General features: G+C 40.9%; 1 protein-coding gene across 2 annotated transcripts in view; it reads left to right on the plus strand.

Annotated features, from left to right (window-relative positions):
• Positions 1–21,120, plus strand: part of SORCS3 (sortilin related VPS10 domain containing receptor 3) — a 633,396-nt gene that overhangs the window by 314,257 nt on the left and 298,019 nt on the right. For both annotated transcript variants that reach the window (XM_027597074.2, XM_035724341.1), the window contains exon 4: positions 19,373–19,531. In XM_027597074.2, the coding sequence (XP_027452875.1) occupies positions 19,373–19,531 (159 nt within the window). The remainder of the gene's footprint in view (positions 1–19,372; positions 19,532–21,120) is intronic.

Genomic DNA, 21,120 nt, shown 5'->3' on the forward strand with positions numbered 1-21,120 from the left:
AAAATAAGGAGAGTACTCTGGATTCTCCTGATGGATGATTGGACTCATAGGAGTCTTTGGCTCCTGGGAGAGAAGGAGAGAGCAGTCAGAGGGAAGCCATAGGAGAAAGACTGGCCTGGCCATTGCTGGCTTTGAAGATGAAAAGGGGCCAGGAGCCAAGGAATGTGGGCAGCCAGCCTCTAGAGGCTGGAACAGGCGTGAAAACAGATTCTCCCCCAGAGCTTTCAGAAAAGAGCTGAGCCTTGCTAACAACACCTTGGTTTCAGCCCAGCAAGACCTATTTGGGGCTTTTGACATCTGAATTGTGAGATATGGAATTATATTGTTTTAAGCCACTAAGTTTGTGGTCATCTGTCCCCAGCACTAGGAAGTGAATACAGTAGGCAGTAGTACCTGGCCTGGCTTCCCCAGGGAGGAGAGAGAGAGAGAGAGAGAGAGAGAGAGAGAGAGGATCAAGGAGAGAATATCTGTGGAAGGACTTGGCAAACGATAAAATTCAATGCAACTCAGAGCCTGTGATATTGTGTAGCCTGTCCTGAGGTGAAGGGATGCAGAGCAGGTGTCTTGAGATGGGGGTAGAAACGACAGACCAAGTGCTTCACGGGTCTTGCAGCTCCTTGCATGGTCTGGCTCCATTTTGTTTTCTCTTTCTGGTAGCTGAATGTCTCCCCCCTGGGAGAATGGGATTGGTACCCCCCTTTCCCTTTCTTGGGCCAATTCCCGTACTGGGGAAGGACTATAAGGTGCCATCAGTTATTATAGCCTGGCTCTTATGTGGGTCATTGGCCCCAAAGTTCCCTTGGAAAGTTGCCTTGTTCATTGTTGATCACATCTAGTGTTTAGCTCTATGTGAGCTCCTTCCTGCCCCTCCGAAGTGTGGGCAGTGAGTGGGGTGTGGGAAGTTGAGCTCTAACGTGTGTTCACATGAGCAGCATTCTTACTGGGCAAGGTGGTGCTCCCTGAATGCAGTGACCTTGCTACTAGTACCAGTGATGCCCTTGACTGAATAGTCTCTTCTAACCCGATCAGGACATGGGATACTACCTATAACCCACCTAAAGGTCATCTGCCCTCTTAACTAAAATAATCTTTCCCAAATATCTAGGGTTAGGTCCCTGAAAATTGCCTAGGTCAGTGGCTTCTCATATGAAGAATAAGATCCAAAGGGAAAAATATGATTAGCAGGTGAATTTACAAAAGCCCTTGTCCCCCCCCGCCGCCTTTTTTTAATGTTCACTGAATTAAACAGTAAAGACAGCACACTAAATAAATACTGTATCAGTGACAATCTGCAATTCTTAAATTAGTCATAATGGGTACTGTGCAATTAATTTCCACTTACCATCCTTTGTACCCTGGAATCTTTCAGGATGTCCTTCCCACGCAGATTTAACAAGATGCTTATGAATTAGGGTTTGTTCTGTGGCAGATAGTAGGCATGCTGGTGAGCATTGTTTTCTCTATCTCTTCCTATAGCCATTGCCTTTGTGATTTTAGGAGTTGAAGCAGTGACTCTTCACTCTGGGGTTCCACCCCATTCTCAGACATGCACAGTAGCGACTTGGATGCTCGAAACAGCAAACACCTTGGATGATCTTGATGCAACTGTTTTGTTATTTATCAAACCTCTCCTAAAGCACCTGGCTATTATCTGTGCCCGTGACAACGTTGTGCCAGATCCCATGTCTGCTGCCCACCTAAGCCCTGTCTCCGCACACTCCTTCTGAGGGCGGGAGTCCACAGCTGGGTTTGCATCTTTCTTTAGTGCTCCTAATGTGGCAAGGACAAAAGGAGCAAATCAAAGCCCCTGCATGGAACCAAAACAAAACATGAAAAATAATTCAACAGAAGTAATGCAAATTACTTCTAACCCAAATCCTATAGACTTCAGTTTTATTATTATCATTATTTTTTAATTGTGAAACTTCTTTTTCCTTCTCTCCCCCGGGGTGGACTTGTTTTTTTAAAATATTGGAAGTAAACACCTTGCTGAAAAAGTATATGGCTATCGATGTGTTAAATTTATCTGTATTTCCACAAAAGAGGTATTGCAGTGGAGAGGGGCTTGCTGCCCTGAGTACTGTAGGTGGGGCTCATAATGCCCGGGCCGCCCACAGCGCTTCCGGTAAAGGTTTTGCTGACTACTTTTATTCAGTTGGAGCGAGCTTTTCTGGCTAGGGTGCTGGTAAGTCACAAATACAGTGCATTGAATAGTTGGTCAGGCAAACTCAGAGACCCTTGAGTGACCTTCCCTCAGCCATGCATCAGATGTTTATTGAGCGTGTTCTTTCCTGAGCCCAGCAAAGAAAACTGGAGCATGAAATGAGTGACGCTCTATGCCTTTGAGGAACGGAATATCTAGGTGGTCAAGTGAGAGGAATACAAGGGAAACAAAATGTAGCTAATGTTTTTAAATATATAAAAATACTTAGAAACTTTCAGATATTTTATTTTTTTAAAGATTTATTTATTTATTTTAGAGAGAGCACACGCAAGTGTGAGCAGGAGGGGCAGAGGGAGAGGGAGGGAGACAATCTTAAGCAGACTCTATGCTGAGCCTGGAGACCAACACGGGCCTCGATCTCATGACCCTGAGATCACGATCTGAGTCAGACACTCAAGCAACTGTGCTACCCAGGCGCCCTGAAATTTTCAGGTATTTTAAATGTAAAATCATGGTTCAGTGTGATAACAAATTGGCCAATGGAGTTCATGGAATGCAGAGATTGTTCTGTTGGTGTATTCAGGACACTTCACGGAATGGAAGGGATGAAAATGAGCCTTGAAGGAAAGAATGGGCAGGGAGGATGCTGGGCTGTCCAGGCTCAAGAGTAGCATTAGCCAAGACAGGAATGTTAGGGTAAGGCATAGTGATTTGAACAAAACTTTCTGGGGAGTATTTGGTAGAGCACATGGTTGTGTTGTCATGGTCAAGCCTGAGAGCAATATGGAAACTCTGTTGTGAAGTGTCTGAGGTGCCAAGCTTGGTTTTCATGACCTGTAAGGGGTACTGGAATTTCTTCTAGAGAGGAAACACCATGTTCAGAGCTAGACTGGGGCGGATGCAACCTGCAGTGCAAGGTGGGCTGGATGGTTTAAAGCATGGAGAGTAGGTGGGCACCAGGGGTTCCTGCTCTAGAGAGCATGTCAGGAATATCATCAGTCCTGAGTTGGGAGTTACTCTCGTTGCCGTCTCCATTTACGTCTCCTCAGTATCTTACCTTCCCCCCACACTTTTCCTGTGCTCAGAGCAGTGCTTACAGTGTGCACAGATACTTATCCAGCTCCCCAGTTTTTCCAAGAGCAGGCAGTGGGTAGCATAAACCTGTTGAGATTCTTGAAAGGGCTATAATGGGATAGAGTGTATGTGTGTGAAGAGAGAGAGGGAAAATCATTATTATGAAGATAATATCAGCTCTATTTGCAGAATATTTGGGAAGAATAGGAAAGTGTAAAGAAAAAATAAAAATTACTTATGATCTGGCCACATAGTTGTAACTACCAACATATAGTGAATTTTCCTTTGAGTTGTTTATGTATAAATATAGGCATGGGATATAAACAACATTTAACAAAATTGAGATTATGCCTTATGTGTTTTCAGCCTGCTTTTATACACACTGCTTAAGCATCTGATTATTTTTCACGTGTCATAAAACTATTTGAATTCATACTGAATGGCTGCATAATATTCCATTGAATGTGTTTGGCCTACTTTATTTAATCATTCTATCAGATACTTGTGTTGTTTCCAGTTTTTTATTATTATAAATAACCCTGAGATGATCTTATAGGTGCATTAGCCTTTTATTGGGTCCCTTGGACAGAATCCTAGAAGAGTAATGACAGGATCAAAGGTATGAATATTTATAAGAGTCTGGTTCCATATTGCCACTATGCTTTCCAGAAGGGTCATGCCAACTTCTACTCGCATCCACACCGATTATCTGCTTACTTCACTCCACTGCCTTTGCCATGGTCACCAGTGTCCTCCAGGTTGCTGGGTTCAGTGGTCAATTCTCGGTGCTCATCCCACTTAACTGTCAACCGCATTTGCCACAGTTGAATACTCTCTTCTCTGAGAACCTCTCTTTCCTTGTGTTCAAGGTTTTGAGGACACTGTATTCTTTGGGGTTTTCCTTCCCTTCTCACACTCCTTTTCTGGTGCCCCCTTATCTCTTTGACCCTTCAACAGGGCACGAGAGCTCATTTTTCCATTTGCTGTCTTGTTGATCTGCAGATTCCCATCTTTAAATGCTATTCAAGCACGGATACCTTGTAAATTCCTATCTGCAGGCCAGCCCACTCTCTGAAAATGAGCCTTGTCTACCCATTGTCTACTTAATGGCCCCTTTTGGATGTCTGTTAGGTATCTTAAACCTAGCCTTTCCACAGCCATGTTTCTTATTTCCCAATCCCCCAGCCTGCCCTTCTACAGGCTTTCCTATCTCATAAATGCTAATTTTGTCTTCCCAGTTGTTCAGGCCCAAACCCTGTCAGACAATTTGAGTTATCTCCAACTTTTGACTATGATAAGCAACATCGAGATGAACATATAGGTAGAAAACTTTATAATGGGTCTCCTCATTTTCACTTACACCCCCCCCATCTTATCTATAAGCAGACGCTTTTGACTTTTCCTTTAAAATATAAACAGAGGGATGCCTGGGTGGCTCAGGCTGTTAAGCATCTGCCTTCGGCTCAAGTCATAATCCTGGGGTCCTGGGATAAAGCCCCACATTGGGCTCCCTGCTCAGCGAGGAGCCTGCTTCTCCCTCTGCCCCTCCCCTCCCACCTCGTGCTGTCTCTCTTTCAAATCAGTTAATCAATCAATCAATCAATCAACCAATCTTTAAAAAATGAATAACCGGAGAGGGAGCACATCTCAGTACCTCAGCACTCACCTTAGCCCAGGTCAACAGCCTTTCCCTCTGGATCATTACCATGGCCTCCACCTGGATGCTGACCCCATCCTCGCTATGCACCTCCCCCCCCCACCGTGATGCTCTATGCAGTCTGAGTGGCAACTGGACTGACAGGATCAAGATACAAACCATGGCCTGTCAGTGCCTTGCTCAAAGCCTGCCAGTGCTTTCCATATCACTTGGGCTAAAGACAGGCTGCTTCCAACACATACAGACCCTGTCTCCAACACTGTACCTCCTTCCCTCTGTTCTAGCTCACTGGACTCCTACACCATTTTTCTTTTTCTTTTTTTTTTAATTTTTTTATTGTTATGTTAATCACCATACATTACATCATTAGTTTTTGATGTAGTGTTCCATGATTCATTGTTTGTGCATAACACCCAGTGCTCCACGCAGAATGTGCCCTCTTTAATACCCATCACCAGGCTAACCCATCCCACCACCCTCCTCCCCTATAGAGCCCTCAGTTTGTTTTTCAGAGTCCATCGTCTCTCACGGTATGTCTCCCCCTCTGACTTACTCACCTTCATTCTTCCCCTCCTGCTATCTTCTTCTTTTTTCTTTTTTTTTTTAACATATGTTGCATTATTTGTCTCAGAAGTACAGATCTGTGATTCAACAGTCTTGCACAATTCACAGCGCTCACCATAGCACATACCCTCCCCAATGTCTATCACCCAGCCACCCCATCCCTCCCACACCCCACCACTCCAGCAACCCTCAGTTTGTTTCCTGAGATTAAGAAATCCTCATATCAGTGAGGTCATATGATACATGTCTTTCTCTGATTGACTTATTTCATTCAGCATAACACCCTCCAGTTCCATCCACGTCGTTGCAAATGGCAAGATCTCATTCCTTTTGAGGGCTGCATAATATTCCATTATGTATATATACCGCCTCTTCTTTATCCATTCATCTGTCGATGCACATCTTGGCTCTTTCCACAGTTTGGCTATTGTGGACATTGCTGCTATAAACATTGGGGTGCACGTACCCCTTCGGATCCCTACATTTGCATCTTTGTGGTAAATACCCAGTAGTGCAATTGCTGGATCGTATGGTAGCTCTATTTTCAACTGTTTGAGGAACCTCCATACTGTTTTCCAGAGGGGTTGCACCAGCTTGCATTCCCACCAACAGTGTAGGAGGGTTCCCCTTTCTCCGCATCCCCACCCACATCTGCCGTTTCCTGACTTGTTAATTTTAGCCATTCGCACTGGTGTGAGGTGGTATCTCATGGAGGTTTTGATTTGGATTTCCCTGATGCCCAGCGATGTTGAGCACTTTTTCATGTGTCTGTTGGCCATTTGGATGTCTTCTTTGGAAAATGTCTGTTCATGTCTTCTGCCCATTTCTTGATTGGATTATTTGTTCTTTGGGTGTTGAGTTTGATAAGTTCTTTATAGATTTGGGATACTAGCCCTTTGTCTGATATGTCATTTGCAAATATTTTCTCCCATTCTGTCGGTTGTCTTTTGGTTTTTGTGGACTGTTTCTTTTGCTGTGCAAAAGCTTTTTATCTTGATGAAATCCCAATAGCTCATTTTTGCCCTTGCTTCCCTTGCCTTTGGCGATGTTTCTAGGAAGAAGTTGCTGCAGCTGAGGTCGAAGAGGTTGCTACCTGTGTTCTCCTTTAGGATTTTGATGGACTCCTGTCTCACGTTTAGGTCTTTCAAACATTTGGAGTCTATTTTTGTGTGTGGTGTAAGGAAATGGTCCAGTTTCATCTTTCTGCATGTGGCTGTCCAATTTTCCCAACACCATTTGTTGAAGAGACTGTCTTTTTTCCATTGGACATTCTTTCCTGCTTTGTCGAAGATGAGTTGACCATAGAGTTGAGGGTCCATTTCTGGGCTCACTATTCTGTTCCGTTGATCTATGTGTCTGTTTTTGTGCCAGTACCATACTGTCTTGATGATGACAGCTTTGTAATAGAGCTGGAAGTCCAGAATCGTGATACCGCCAGCTTTGCTTTTCTTTTTCAACATTCCTCTGGCTATTCGGGGTCTCTTCTGGTTCCATACAAATTTTAAGATTCTTTGTTCCATTTCTTTGAAAAAAGTGGATGGTATTTTGATGGGGATTGCACTGAATGTGTAGATTGCTCTAGGTAGCATTGACATCTTCACAATGTTGGTTCTTCCAATCCATGAGCATGGAATGTTTTTCCATTTCTTTGTGTCTTCTTCAATTTCTTTCATGAGTATTTTATAGTTTTCTGAGTACAGATCCCTTTGCCTCTTTGGTTAAATTTATTCCTAGGTATCTTATGGTTTTGGGTGCAATTGTAAATGGGATCGACTCCTTGATTTCTCTCTCTTCTGTCTTGTTGTTGGTGTATAGGAATGCCACTGATTTCTGTGCATTGATTTGATATCCTGCCACTTTACTGAATTCCTGTATGAGTTCTAGCAGTTTTGGGGTGGAGTCTTTTGGGTTTTCCACATACAGTATCATATTATCTACAAAGAGTAGTGAGTTTGACTTCCTCTTTGCCGATTTGGATGCCTTTGATTTCTTTGTGTTGTCTGATTGCTGTGGCTAGGACTTCTAATACTATGTTGAATAGCAGTGGTGAGAGTGGACATCCCTGCCGCGTTCCTGACCTTAGGGGAAAAGCTCTCAGCTTTTCCCCATTGAGAATGATATTCGCTGTAGGTCTTTCATAGATGGCTTTTATGATCTTGAGGTAGGTACCCTCTATGCCTATACTCTGAAGAGTTTTGATCAAGAAAGGATGCTGTACTTTGTCAAATGCTTTTTCTGCATCTATTGAGAGGATCATAGGATTCTTATTCTTTCTTTTGTTAATGTATTATATCACGTTGATTTGGTTTGCGGATGTTGAACCAACCTTGCAGCCCAGAGATAAATCCCACTTGGTCATGGTGAATAATCCTTTTAATGTACTGTTGGATCCTATTGGCTAGGATTTGGGTGAGAATTTTTGCATCCATGTTCATCAAGGATATTGGTCTGTAATTCTCCTTTTTGATGGGGTCTTTGTCTGGTTTTGGGATCAAGGTAATGCTGGCCTCATAAAATGAGTTTGAAAGTTTTCCTTCCATTTCTATTTTCTGGAACAGTTTCAGGAGAATAGGTATTAATTCTTCTTGAAATGTCTGATAGAATTCCCCTGGGAAGCCATCTGGCCCTGGGCTTTTGTCTGTTGGGACGTTTTTGATGACTGCTTCAATTTCCTTAGTGGTTATAGGTCTGTTCAGGTTTTCTATTTCTTCCTGGTTCAATTTTGGTAGTTGATACATCTCTAGGAATGCACCCATTTCTTCCAGGTTATCTAATTTGCTGGCATAGAGTTGCTCATAATATGTTCTTATAATTGGATGTCTTTGGTGTTGGTTGTGATCTCTCCTCTTTCATTCATGATTTTGTTGATTTGGGTCCTTTCTCTTCTCTTTTTGATAAGTCTGGCCAGGGGCTTATCAATCTTGTTTATTCTTTCAAAGAACCAGCTCCTAGTTTCGTTGATCTGTTCTACTGTTCTTTTGGTTTCTATTTCATTGATTTCTGCTCTGACCTTTATTATTTCTCATCTCCTGCTGGGTTTAGGCTTTCTTTGCTGTTCTTTCTCCAGCTCCTTTAGGTGTAGGGTTAGATTGTCTATTTGAGACCTTTCTTGTTCCTTGATAAAGGCTTGTATTGCTATATACTTTCCTCTCAGGACTGCCTTTGCTGTATCCCAAAGATTTTGAACAGTTGTGTTTTCATTTTCATTGGTTTCCATGCATTTTTTTAATTCTACTTTAATTTCCTGATTGACCCATTCATTCTTTAGTAGGATGCTCTTTAGCCTCCATGTATTTGAGTTCTTTCCGAGTTTCCTCTTGTGATTGAGTTCTAGTTTCAAAGCATTGTGGTCTGAAAATATGCAGGGAATGATCCCAATCTTTTGGTACTGGTGGAGACCTGATTTGTGACCTAGGATGTAATCAGTTCTGGAGAATGTTCCATGGGCCCTAGAGAAGAATGTGTATTCCGTTGCTTTGGGATGGAATGTTCTGAATATGTCTGTGAAGTCCATTTGGTCCAGTGTGTCATTTAAAGTCTTTATTTCCTTGTTGATCTTTTGCTTAGATGATCTGTCCCCTTCGGTCAGGGGGGTGTTAAAGTTCCCCACTATTATTGTATTGTTGTCAATGTGTTTCTTTGCTTTTGTTATTAATTGCCTTATAAAATTGGCTGCTCCCATGTTAGGGGCATAGATATTTACAACTGTTAGATCTTCTTGTTGGATAGACCCTTTAAGTAGGATATATTGTCTTTCGTCATCTGTCATTACAGTCTTTGTTTTAAAATCTAATTTGTCTGATATAAGGATTGCCACCCCAGCTTTCTTTTGGTGTCTATTTGCATGGTAAATGGTTTTCCACCCCCTCACTTTCAATCTGGGGGTGTCTTTGGGTCTAAAATGAGTCTCTTGCAGACAGCATATAGATGGGTCTTGTTTTTTAATCCAATCTGATAGCCTTTGTCTTTTGATTGGGGCATTTAGCCCATTTACATTCAGGGTAACTATTGAAAGGTATGAATTTATTGCCATTGTATTGCCTGTAAGGTGACTGTTACTGTATATTGTCTGTGTTCCTTTCTGATCTATGCTGCTTTTAGGTTCTCTCTTTGCTTAGAGGACCCCTTTCAATATTTCTTGTAGGGCTGGTTTCATTTTTGCAAATTCCTTTAGTTTTTGTTTGTCCTGGAAGCTTTTTATCTCTCCTTCTATTTTCAATGACAGCCTAGCTGGATATAGTATTCTTGGCTGCATATTTTTCTCGTTTAGTGCTCTGAAGATATCATGCCAGTCCTTTTTGGCCTGCCAGGTCTATATGGATAGGTGTATTGTCAATCTAATATTTCTACCATTGTAGGTTACATATCTCTTCTCCTGAGCTGCTTTCAGGATTTTCTCTTTGTCTCTGAGACTCGTAAGTTTTACTATTAGATGTCAGGGTGTTGACCTACTATTGATTTTGAAGGGGGTTCTCTGTGCCTCCTGGATTTTGATGCCTGTTTCCTTCCTCACATTAGGGAAGTTCTCTGCTATAATTTGCTCCAATATACCTTCTGCCCCTCTCTCTCTTTCTTCTTCTTCTGGGATCCCAATTATTCTAATGTTGTTTCGTCTTACCGTATCGCTTATCTCTCAAATTCTGCCCTCGTGATCCTGTAGTTGTTTCTCCCTCTTTTTCTCAGCCTGTTTTTTTTCCTTCATTTGGTCTTCTATATCGCTGATTCTCTCTTCTGCCTCATGTAACCTAGCAGTTAGTGCCCCCATTTTTGATTGCACCTCATTAATAGCCTTTTTGATTTCGACTTGGTTAGATTTTAGTTCTTTTATTTCTCCAGAAAGGGTTTCTCTAATAACTTCCACGCTTTTTTCAAGCCCAGCTAGTATCTTTAAACTCATGTTTCTGAATTCTAGGTCCGACATCATACTAATGTCCGTATTGAATAGGTCCCTGGCTGACGGTATTACCTCTTGTTCTTTTCGCTGAGGTGACATTTTTCGTCTTGTCATTTTGTCCAAAGGAAAATAGATGAATGAGAGAACATAATGCTAACAGTTTAAGAATGTCCCCAGGAAATATACTCTATACAAATCAGAAAAGACCTGAAACCAGGGGAAAAGAAAGGGAAAGAAAGAAAAAAGAAAGAGAAAAAAACAAAAAGAAAAAGATAAAAACCAAAACAGAACAATACAAAAAAAAAAAAGAGAATATGATCAAATATGATCAGGCTAGTGCATAGATCAATGCCACACACTAGATTTTGGGCGTATTTTGGTCTGTTAGAAAAAAGTGCCTCCTGAAATTTTAAAGGAAGAAAGACATATATGTACCAAATAAGGGTTGATACAATGAAGGGATGGAAGATGACTGTAAAGATGAAAATTATAAAAGATTTTATAAAAGGAATTGATAAGATAAGAAGTTGTTTGAAAAAAGAAAGATTATTAAAAAAAGAAAAACAAAAGGGAGAGAATGTGATTAGGCAGGAGACTAGAACAAAGCCATACACTAGTGATTTAGGGTATATTTTGATCTGTTAGAAGAAAGTGTATCTCAAAATTTTAAAGAGAGAACAAATTATATATATATGCCAAAAATAAGGGTAACTACTCTGAAGGGATAAAATATGACTCTAAAAATGAAAAATAAAAAAATTTTTTAAAAAAAGGGATTGATAAGATATTGGTTGAAAAAGGGAAAAAGGAAAATTAAAAAAAAGTAAAAAAATTAACTTTGAAAAACTAATTAATCATGGTAAAAAAAAGCCATGAATTCTATGTGCAGTATTCCCCTAGCGCTGGAGTTCTCCCGTTCTCCTTGATCGGTAAACTTGGTCTTGGCTTGCTGGCTGTTCGTGCTGATCTTCTGGGGGAGGGGCCTGTTGCCGTGGTTCCCAAATGTCCTTGCCGGAGGTGGAATTGCCCTGCCCTCGTCTGTCTGGGCTAAGTAATCTGCTCGGATTTGCTCTCAGGAGCTTTTGTTCCCTGTAAGCTCTCGGTACAGCTTTGGAGGACGAGAGTGAAAATTACACCCTTTTTCTAATGTCACCTTCTCAGTGAGCCTTTCAGGAGTGGTAAAACTGTAGATCTTCTTCTTCAGCACTTCCTATCTCCGTTCCTGCTTTATTTTGCTCTGAAGGTCTTATCACCATCTGATAAGCGACATACTGTACTTATTTGTTAGCTTATTGCCTCTTCTTCCCCCACTAGCGTGTATGCTTTTTGAGGGCAGGGATGCTCATTTGGTTTGATTATTGCTCTTATTCCAGTCCTTATAATAGAGCCTGACGCAAAGACTCAGAAAATTATGGTTGAGTAAGTAGTGTTTATGTGTTTGTTTGATTAGTTTTATATTTTCCTCAACACATTGTTTTATGTCATTTCATGCCTAATTGTATATTTTTATTTTTGTGGGTTTTTTTAAAAAAGGTTTATTTATTTATTTGAGAGATAGAGAGAGCCAGTGTGAGTGGGGAGGGGCAGAGGGAGTGGGGGAAAGAATCTGAAGCCGATTCTGCACTGAGCGCAGAGCCCCACATGGGGCTCAATCCCACGACCTCTAGATCGTGAACTGAGCTGAAACCAAGAGTCGGACGCTTAATTGACTGTGCCAACCAGGCACCTCTATTTCTGTTTCTTTTAAAAAATTATGGTAAAATGCTTATAACATAAAATTGACCATCATAAACCATTTTTAAGGGTACATTCAGTTAAGTACCTTCCCATTGTTGTGCAACCAGTCTCGGACTCCAATCATTTTGCAAATCTAAAAGTCTCGACCTATTAAGCAACTCCTCATTCTTCATTCCCTTAGCCACCCATCATTCCACTCTCAGTCTCTGAACTTGACTACTCTAGTTACCACATGTAAGTGGAATCATATAGTATTTGTCTGTTTGTGACTGGCTTGATTCGCTTGACATAATGTCCTTGAATCTCATACATGTTGTAGCATGTGTCAGATCGCCTTCCTTCTTAAGACTGAATAATAGCTCATTGTGTCTATATGCCACATTTTGTTTACCCATTCCTCCATCAGTGGACCCTTGGGTGGCTTCCACATTTTGGCTATTGTGAATAATGCTTTAACGAACATGGGTGTACAAACATCTCTTCGAGACCCTGCTTTCAATTCTTCGGGGTATATATCCAGAAGTGAAAATGCTGGTTTGCATGAAATTCCATTTTTAATGTTTTGAGGAAGCACCATACTGTTTTCCACTGTAGCTGTACTGTGTTACATTCCCACGAAGAAGGCTTCGATTTCTCTACATCTTCACCACCACTTCTTATTTTCAGGGTTTAGTTTTTATCTTTCTTGATCATAGCCATCCCAGTGGATGTCAGGTGTGCTGTCTCATTTGTGGTTTTTATTTGTATTTCCCTAATGATTACTGATGATGAACATGTTTTCATGTGCTTTTTGGCCAATTTTTGTATGTTTTTTAGGGAAAATGTCTGTTCAAGTTCTTTGCCTTTTTTTAATCCATGGGCTTTTTCCCCCCTGACTGGCCTCAATGATTATTGCTTTATTGGTGATGCTTATATTAAATCATGAAGGACAAGGAGAAACATGCTCAATACGATGGTGGGGGTAGAAAGATAGGGAGTCTAATCTTGGCAAAGTGAGTGGCATGTACTGAGTGGCATGTATAAATGGTACTAAGTGAAAGAGACATGTAGAAGCATAAATATGCATTGATATGTATCTGTAAAATGTATACATAGTTTATATATTTTTCTCAAAAGAGGATTTATATGTATATGTATGTGTGTGTGTGTGTGTGTGTATATAATGTATATATTATGATAAGGTTTCTCAACAGCAGTACTATTGACATTTTGTGTTGGTTAATTATTTGTTGTGGGGTGCTGTCCTGTATATTGTAATGTGTTTAGCAACATATCTGGCCTTCATCACGAGGTGCCATTAACTCCCTCCCCTGCCCCCAATGGTGGCAATTAAAATGTCTCTATACATTGCTTAATGTCCCCTGGGGACAGAAAGTCCTCTACTCCTGCCCCAGTTGAGAACCACTGATATAAGAGGTGTTAGATAGATGGTGGATGGATGGATAAATAGATAGATGGACAGATGGATAGATAGATGGATGGATGGGGGTGGTGGTGAATGCTGGTATGTTGCTATATAGTGATTAAAAGCCTTATCTATAATAGGCTCTATTTATGTGTAAGTCAATACTCAACAACATGTCAACTATGTCAGTTGGTTTTGGGGTCAGCTTAAAGAGCATCTTTCTTGCATTCTTTGTGAGCTTGTATTGATATTATTGTTATTTCTTATTGAGCACTAACTGTGCTAAGCATCTCCTATTAAGACTCAATTATACAGTAAATTATAGTAATTCTCCTTTTCTATTCAGAGGGAGTTCTACTTGTATTCTGAGACCATTTTCAAAGCATTGAACTACAATTTGTTCCTTTGCATTTCCGAGCTTTCTGGCAGAGTGAGAGTCTGAGAAACCTTTAGCTTTCACCCATTTTATAGATGGCAGACAGAACAGAGAGGATATAATTGACTAAAATAACATATTCATCAGTGGTATTGTAAGCCATGCCAAACAATAGGAAAGGGCGCATTGAGGAAAGATTTGTGGGCAGGATTTTGACCTTTTCAAAACTAATTTTGACTGGTTTAGGTACAAATAAACTTAACAGGCTTTTGAAATCATAAGTTGGCTAAGCACAGCCCCTGCCTGATTCCTGGATTCCACGTGAGTCCCTTGCAGTTTGCAAAACCCCATTACAATTAGGGCTGCTGTTATTCAACTTGCTGAGGAATTTCCTGCAAAAAAACATTACACATAAAAAAAAAAGATATTCCAAATGTTGGTAAACTCTAAAGCTTGTCCAATTCTAATCTGAGATACAGACAATTCACATACAGTAAACAGCCAAATCCACAGAGACTGGTTGTATAAGGTTCTCACACGTAGCTCGGTGATGTGTTTAATTCCTCCAAGAATCTTCCTTTGAAGAGAAGAGAGTGGTCATTCAAAGCCACAAATAAATTTAGCACATTCACAATTACCTACCGATGGGTGTTCATGGTGGCAGTGTTGCTATGTGCTAATAGAGTGCATTTTTCTTAAAATATTACCAGCAATGTAAAATGTAGTTTTTTTCTCTTTTACCCTTTCATGGTTTTTCTAATTGTTGTTAAAAAAAAATAAAAAAACAAGAAAAAAACAAAAAACCCCAAAACATCTAATAGGAGATCTGCTCTCTCATCAAGCTCTTCAAATGCTACAATACAGCGTCGTTAACTCTGAGCATGATTGTTGTACAGCCGGGCTCTGGAACTTTGTCTGCAACTCTGTTCACTGAACAGCAACTCCCCTTTCCCTCACGATGGATCCCTTTCATTTTTATCCACAAAGCTCAGGAATGATGGGAGCCAAGAGGGAGGCATATAATCCCCAAATTGCTTCAATTTGTATCCAGCCTGCTTGGCATCGCTCCTGACTCCAGTTGCGCTCTTACCCTGGGTGATTTAAAGATAAAGATTAATGTTTATTTAGCAGTTATGCGCCTGTGCTAAGCTCTTTGAATCATTATCTCATTTAATCCTCTCAACACCATTGTGGGTTAGATACAATTATTATCTCCTCTTTTTTTTTTTTATAGATGAGGTAAGAGACTTGGAAAAAAATGAGTAATATCCTCATGTTTACACACAAAGTAGTAGACTGAGGATTTGAACTTAAGCCACCTGCCCCCAGAGCCTATAGCATTAATAACTCTCCTAAACCATATTTGAAATACCCTTTTCCCCTTCCAGTACACACATACACCCCCACTGCAGATCTTACGTCAGGAAAAGCTGGATAAAGAATCGAAGCAAAAGCAAAATAGGACAAAAGTCTCCAATGGAAACTCTTCCCCGTTCATATTGTCCAAATCGCACAAATGCAGAATGCACAGACATCTGAAGGCATCCCCGAAGGTTTTATACTTACATACCAGTAACTAAAAATTAAGGGGCGGGGGTTGTACATTTCTTTGTTTCAGTAGAAGCAAACTATCATAACTTCATAAGAGTCACCAGCCTAGTTCATAAATTCAGTCCCCAGACATATTTAATTTGGGTACAATTTTAAAAAAAAATCTAATTTTAGATGTTTTAAGGAAAGGTGTGTGCCTTTCATGTTGGCAGATTCCTCACCACTCCTTGTCTTGCTTTTTTTCCTTCATTTACTTATTTTACTTGCTTTGCCCTCTTGAGCATTTGTGTTTGAAATCCCTGCTTAATAGTAAAAATCGGGATGGTTTTTGTTATATATGTCGTATATTAAAATACAATACCCATATTTTATCTTGAGACAACTTATGGTGAGGCATTTGCTCTCATATTTATCTTAATATTATGGTCCTTCCTTCCTTCCTTCCTTCCTTCCTTTCTTTTTTCACTAACATTTTATTTCCTCTTTGGATTCCTACTTATTTAATTCTTCATGGCCTCTAGGCCAGAGGTGGCTCTGAATGAGAGGAGGAAAGGGCCTTTCTTGAAGCTGCTTTTTTTTCTTTTCTTTTTTTTTTTTTTTGGTAGATTTCTTAGAGATGCTTAAGAAAAGGATGCAGGTTTGCTTCTCTGACTCCTTGTCCCTTGGCAAAGAGAGCGAAGTGCTGTGGCTAGAAGGTGCAGGAAGTGTTAGTGTTGGGGCAGGTAGTGGCATTTGGGCTGCTCAGAGGACGTAGTAGGCAAGTTGCTTTCCTCTTCTGGGCCTCGGTTTCCTTATCTATAAAACACAACTGACGATACTTCACCTAATTTGTGTGAGGGTTCGATAAAGTATCTGGTGAGGTGCCCGGTGCAGAATCGAAATCCAGAACATACAGGTTTCTGTTTCCCTTCATTTCATTCTTCTCAGAAACTGGGATTGAATACAGACACTACCAGTGATATCAAAGTATATGAAAGGATTTCTGATGAGAATGTCAGAGAAAGGTTGCAATAAAAATGTGCTCTTCCAACAAAAGCTCTCTAAAACCACCATGCAGCGTCAATATGCCTTACGTATGAATTCGTTAATGTATGCATGTGTGCTCCTGTATGCAGCATTGGTGTATGTGTGAGCATGTATTTGTGTGTGGCACACATACATGCAGCATTTGTGTGTGGATAAATGTGTGTGTGTGTGCAAGTATGTGTGTGTGTGCATGCACCCAGAAGGAAACTGCTGGGGGAAAGAGAGTACATTACACTAGATATTTGATGGTAACCCTTATTCAGTATATAGTAACTCACGGTTTATAAAATAAAGTCCATTTATGATGTTGGTCTTATCTTCTAATTAAAATCATAGGCATGAAGCTTCTTTATACCTGCATAAAGTAAGCCGTTTAATTTCTCTGTACTAGGGGAAAAATGATTTCATTGCCTGTTTCGTAGCCCATCAGCACGTGGTGGGAAGCAAGTCAGGGTGGTGATGAAAGCTTCATTCTTCCTCAGTGTATTTGTCCTCTCAGACTTCACGAGGAGAATGGATGCATCTTCTGAGGTGTTCTCAAGGGCAGCAGGGGTGCTTTTATCTGCTGCCCCTACCCCTTCACATTGCCAAGGGAGGTGAAGCTATTTTGTCTATGAAAAATCCACCTCAGAACGTTTCCCCTGGATTGTTCACGTATGAATGAAAAAAAAAATATTATACTGCACCCATTCCTTAAAAACCTGCTGATAACTAGTAATAACTTATTTCAATGAAGCCAAAGCAAATATTTGAGAAAAAGAAAGTAAGCTTGTCTTGGAAGCTGTAAGGAGTAAAAGAGGAAAAGGACTATGAATCTTTGCAGTTAAAGGGATTGACTCTGTTTTAAAGCTTACTTTATAACAGTAATATATGCTATGGGTAACATTTTTAAAATCCTGCTATTTAATAATTTTATTTTATATGGTTTGGGAATGGTTTTTGGCTTTATTTTGTACTTGGGGCCCTGTGGTTCAGACCATGTGTAGAAGTAGCCTATTGACTGATGGCAGTAGCGCCAAAGACAGGAAAAACTGTTAAGAGGGAATAAGCTCATTTGCTCAGTCACTTCAGCAAACATGAGGAACTCAAAGAAGCTGGGTCTTGCTGGATAATAAAGGTCAAAAGGGCTGTGGTGCTGATGAAGCCAGAGACAAAAGCAGCGGGCAGAGTTTGCTAGGCCGTTTTAAGGATTTTAGAATATAGGAAGATCAATGATAAGCCATCGGATGGTTTTATGTAGGGGGATGTTGGAATCAGATTTGTATTATAGGATAGTTGTTCTGGCCACAGTGTGACAAAGTGGATAGGGGGCAAAGTGGGGACAGCACTGAGATTGGCTAGGGGTGTTTTATAGTAATCCAGTGTAGAGATTATCACGTTCTGGACTATGGCAGTTACAATGGCAGGAAGAGAATGGATCTGATTTTAGAGCTAATTAATTGGTAAAATACATGGGTATTTTCAGAGGCAAGTGGGAAAGCGGAGTCAAGGATGAATCTCAGGTTTTTGGCTTTATATCAAAGCATTGGTGGAAACATGAAGTGAGCCAGGCAGGACACGGTGGGCAAGGCATAGGACTGGGATCAGGGACATTGTGGGGCATGGTGAGTTTGGGGTGTTTGTGGACATCCAAAGAGAAGATTCTGCCAGGAAGCTGAGTCTGAGACTGAGAGGAGACCTCATGTCCGGATTGAATTTTTGAGTTGTCCCCAGAAAGATGGTAATTGAAAAAAATAAAGCTTGGAAGAAGTCACTGAGGAACAGTGCATTGAATAAAAAGAAAAGAGGGTCTACCCTGAGGGTTTAGCAATGATCGTTATTATAAGGAGATCAGAGAAGGTTGAGGATTCAAAACAGATGAAAAGGGAGACAAGACAAACTTGATGTTATGGAAGCCCCTGGAAGGGAATGCTGAAAGGAGGATGGAATTGCCATTGCTATCGAACACTGTCAGGAGTTCAACTGCGGGAAAGGTCCGAGCTTCTAAGTGTCTGTTGGATTAAATACTGGAAAGTCAGTCACAGGGTTAGTGAGATCAGTGTCTTCGAGGTACTGTAAGTAGAAGCCAATCTGCGCTGATGGGAGGGGGCTTTTACGTTAAGTACTGAAAGGTCAATGATAATTAGAGCGATCACTTGTAAGACTGTATGTTACGCCAAGTATCAAAGCCATTTTCGGATATCATGCTACTCAATTATGGTTGTGGAAACTGAGGCCTCTAGACTTAAGTAGGTTTCCAAGGTGACCCAAGATGAACAGAGAAGCGTTGAGTTTGAATCTGCTCCCTTGGATGCCAAAGCCTTTCTACTACACCATTCTGTCCCTTTGGCTTAGGGATGATGCACTTTATTGAGCAGCAGTCTTTGCCCCAGGGGCCTTTGGGGATATGGGCTTTGGGAAAGTATCTAGAACAAAGGGATCATTGAAACCACTTAAGTCAATTAAATCACTCAAACAATTCATTCAGAAAGAACAAAACAAGCGGTGGGATAAGAGGGAGATCCTTTTCACTGACTAAAGGGCAGGTAAGAACAATGGTGTGATGAAGAGTGCCCTGGAGAATTGAGGGAGGGGGAGGGCCAGAGGGCTTGTGTGGTGGTCTCAAGGTCAGGGTACAGAGGGCCATAAGAATATGCTCTCGCTACTTAAAAGATGAACATCAACAATGAAACTACCTATAAGATGGAGATCACAAAATGAAGCCTCATTTGTATGCAGACCTAACCATGCATAATATTCTAGCTCCATTCAGCAACGAAGGACTAAATCAGGGGAAAAATGCCAATATTTCATGTAGAGACCCACATGCCCCTTTCTGTGCTGTGATATACAAGTACAGATGACTTTATATTTATGCTTTAATTTCTTGTATTTATTCTCTCATGCTAACTCCATCTGTATTTTCTCTCCTCTCCTTTCTTTAGATCATGCTTCTTAGTGATCCTGAAATGGAGAGCAGCATATTAATCAGCTCAGATGAGGGGGCCACGTATCAGAAATACCGGCTCACTTTCTACATCCAGAGCCTGCTCTTCCATCCCAAGCAGGAGGACTGGGTGCTGGCATACAGTCTGGATCAAAAGGTGAACAAACACTGTCTTTATTCAGATCTTGTCACCCAGGTACCACCTGGTGAAAAGCACTTGTTTACTTAGTCCAGATGTTGGAGGGGATTCAGTGACGTTTCATCATTCCAACCGGGTTCATTTTGTCTGCAGCAACGAACTTTCCTTTCGGCTCTTTAGTATCAAACTATACAGGCAGGTCTATTATTGGCAGTGCTTTGCATCATTTCATAGGCTTAAGATGGTTTCCTCTATAATTTTACTCATTTGACCTTTAAAACAACCCTGTGAAGCAAGTAGGAAAAGTGTATTCATAGTAATTTTATAGTGATTTGTAGTAAACGAAGGTGCTGAAGGGCTAAGGTGTTTGTTCAAGCCTGCCCAGCCGGTAGTTGGAAGAGCCACAGTTGGAATGAATGTTATCAGATTCCAAGTCTAGGGAATGTTCCAGCATACCATGCTGTGTTGATTTGGTAAAATTGTTTGTAGTTTAGCAAAGGAAGGGAAGTCTCGAACATGTACATTTTGTTGTTTTCTAAAAGTATCTTCAAGATATAATGACCCAATAAGTCCTCCTCTTCGAGCTCACAATCCATTTATCCAGCTGTGTACTTGACCTTGTCTCTTGTACATCTCAGAAGACTCTTGATTCAGTGTATTCCAAAAATGGACTTCTGGTCTCCCTCCAACATAGCTGGTTCTCTTCCAGTCTTCCCTAATTTTATCTATTTGGTTGCAAAAGTCAGAGACCTAGGAGGTATCCTTACTACTTCCTCATTCCTAACCTAGCATCTCTAACCTATCATTCTATCGCCATCTCGTAATTCCATGGACTTCTGTTACCACCACCACTCAAATCTAGGTTATATCTGTCATTCGAGTGACGACCAGAGCCTCTTCCAGTGTGTTTATACTGTAACCTGAACAATCTATTTCCCAAATGTAGATCTTAGGATTTCCGCATTTTCTCCTTGTTCACAGAAAAAAGACCACAGTCCTCTGTAGAATCTACTAGGACCTCCTTAGCTGGTCCCTCCTCCGACTTCACTCACCGTTACCATGTTCCCTTGAATGTCCTTCTTTCAGTTCTTCATCCTAGCTGTCTTCCTGGCTCCATTCCTGGGCCTAAATCTTCTTCCCTGAAGTCAACTTTGTCGCTGTCAGATCACAGATCTAGTATTACTTCCTCAGGACGTCTTCCCTAAACTCCCTGACAAAGTTAGATGCTCCGTGGTGTTCTTTCCCATAGTGCCATCCACTTCCCCTCCAGAGGGCCTGTCACGGGTGAGATTTTATGTTGACTTATGTGATCTTTGGATTATCTGTGTTCCTCACCAGACTGCAAGCTCCAGGAGGGCAGGGCCACGTCCGGTTTTGCTCATGGATATAGCACCGGGGCTAGCACAGTGCCTGGTACTTAAAAGGTGCTCAGTAAATATCTGTGAGGTGAACAAATTAGTGGATGGATGCATAAATGCTATGGTAAGCCTGCTGTAGCTGATCAACTTATCCTTAAGAAAAGGGAGTTTAGATTATTCTTTGTATTTCCTTAGTATAGAACCTTAGTACAGTGCTTGATGCCAAACTATTAGGTAATCATGTTGTGG

Source organism: Zalophus californianus, chromosome 15 (genome assembly GCF_009762305.2).
Source record: "Zalophus californianus isolate mZalCal1 chromosome 15, mZalCal1.pri.v2, whole genome shotgun sequence".
Lineage (NCBI taxonomy): Eukaryota > Metazoa > Chordata > Mammalia > Carnivora > Otariidae > Zalophus > Zalophus californianus.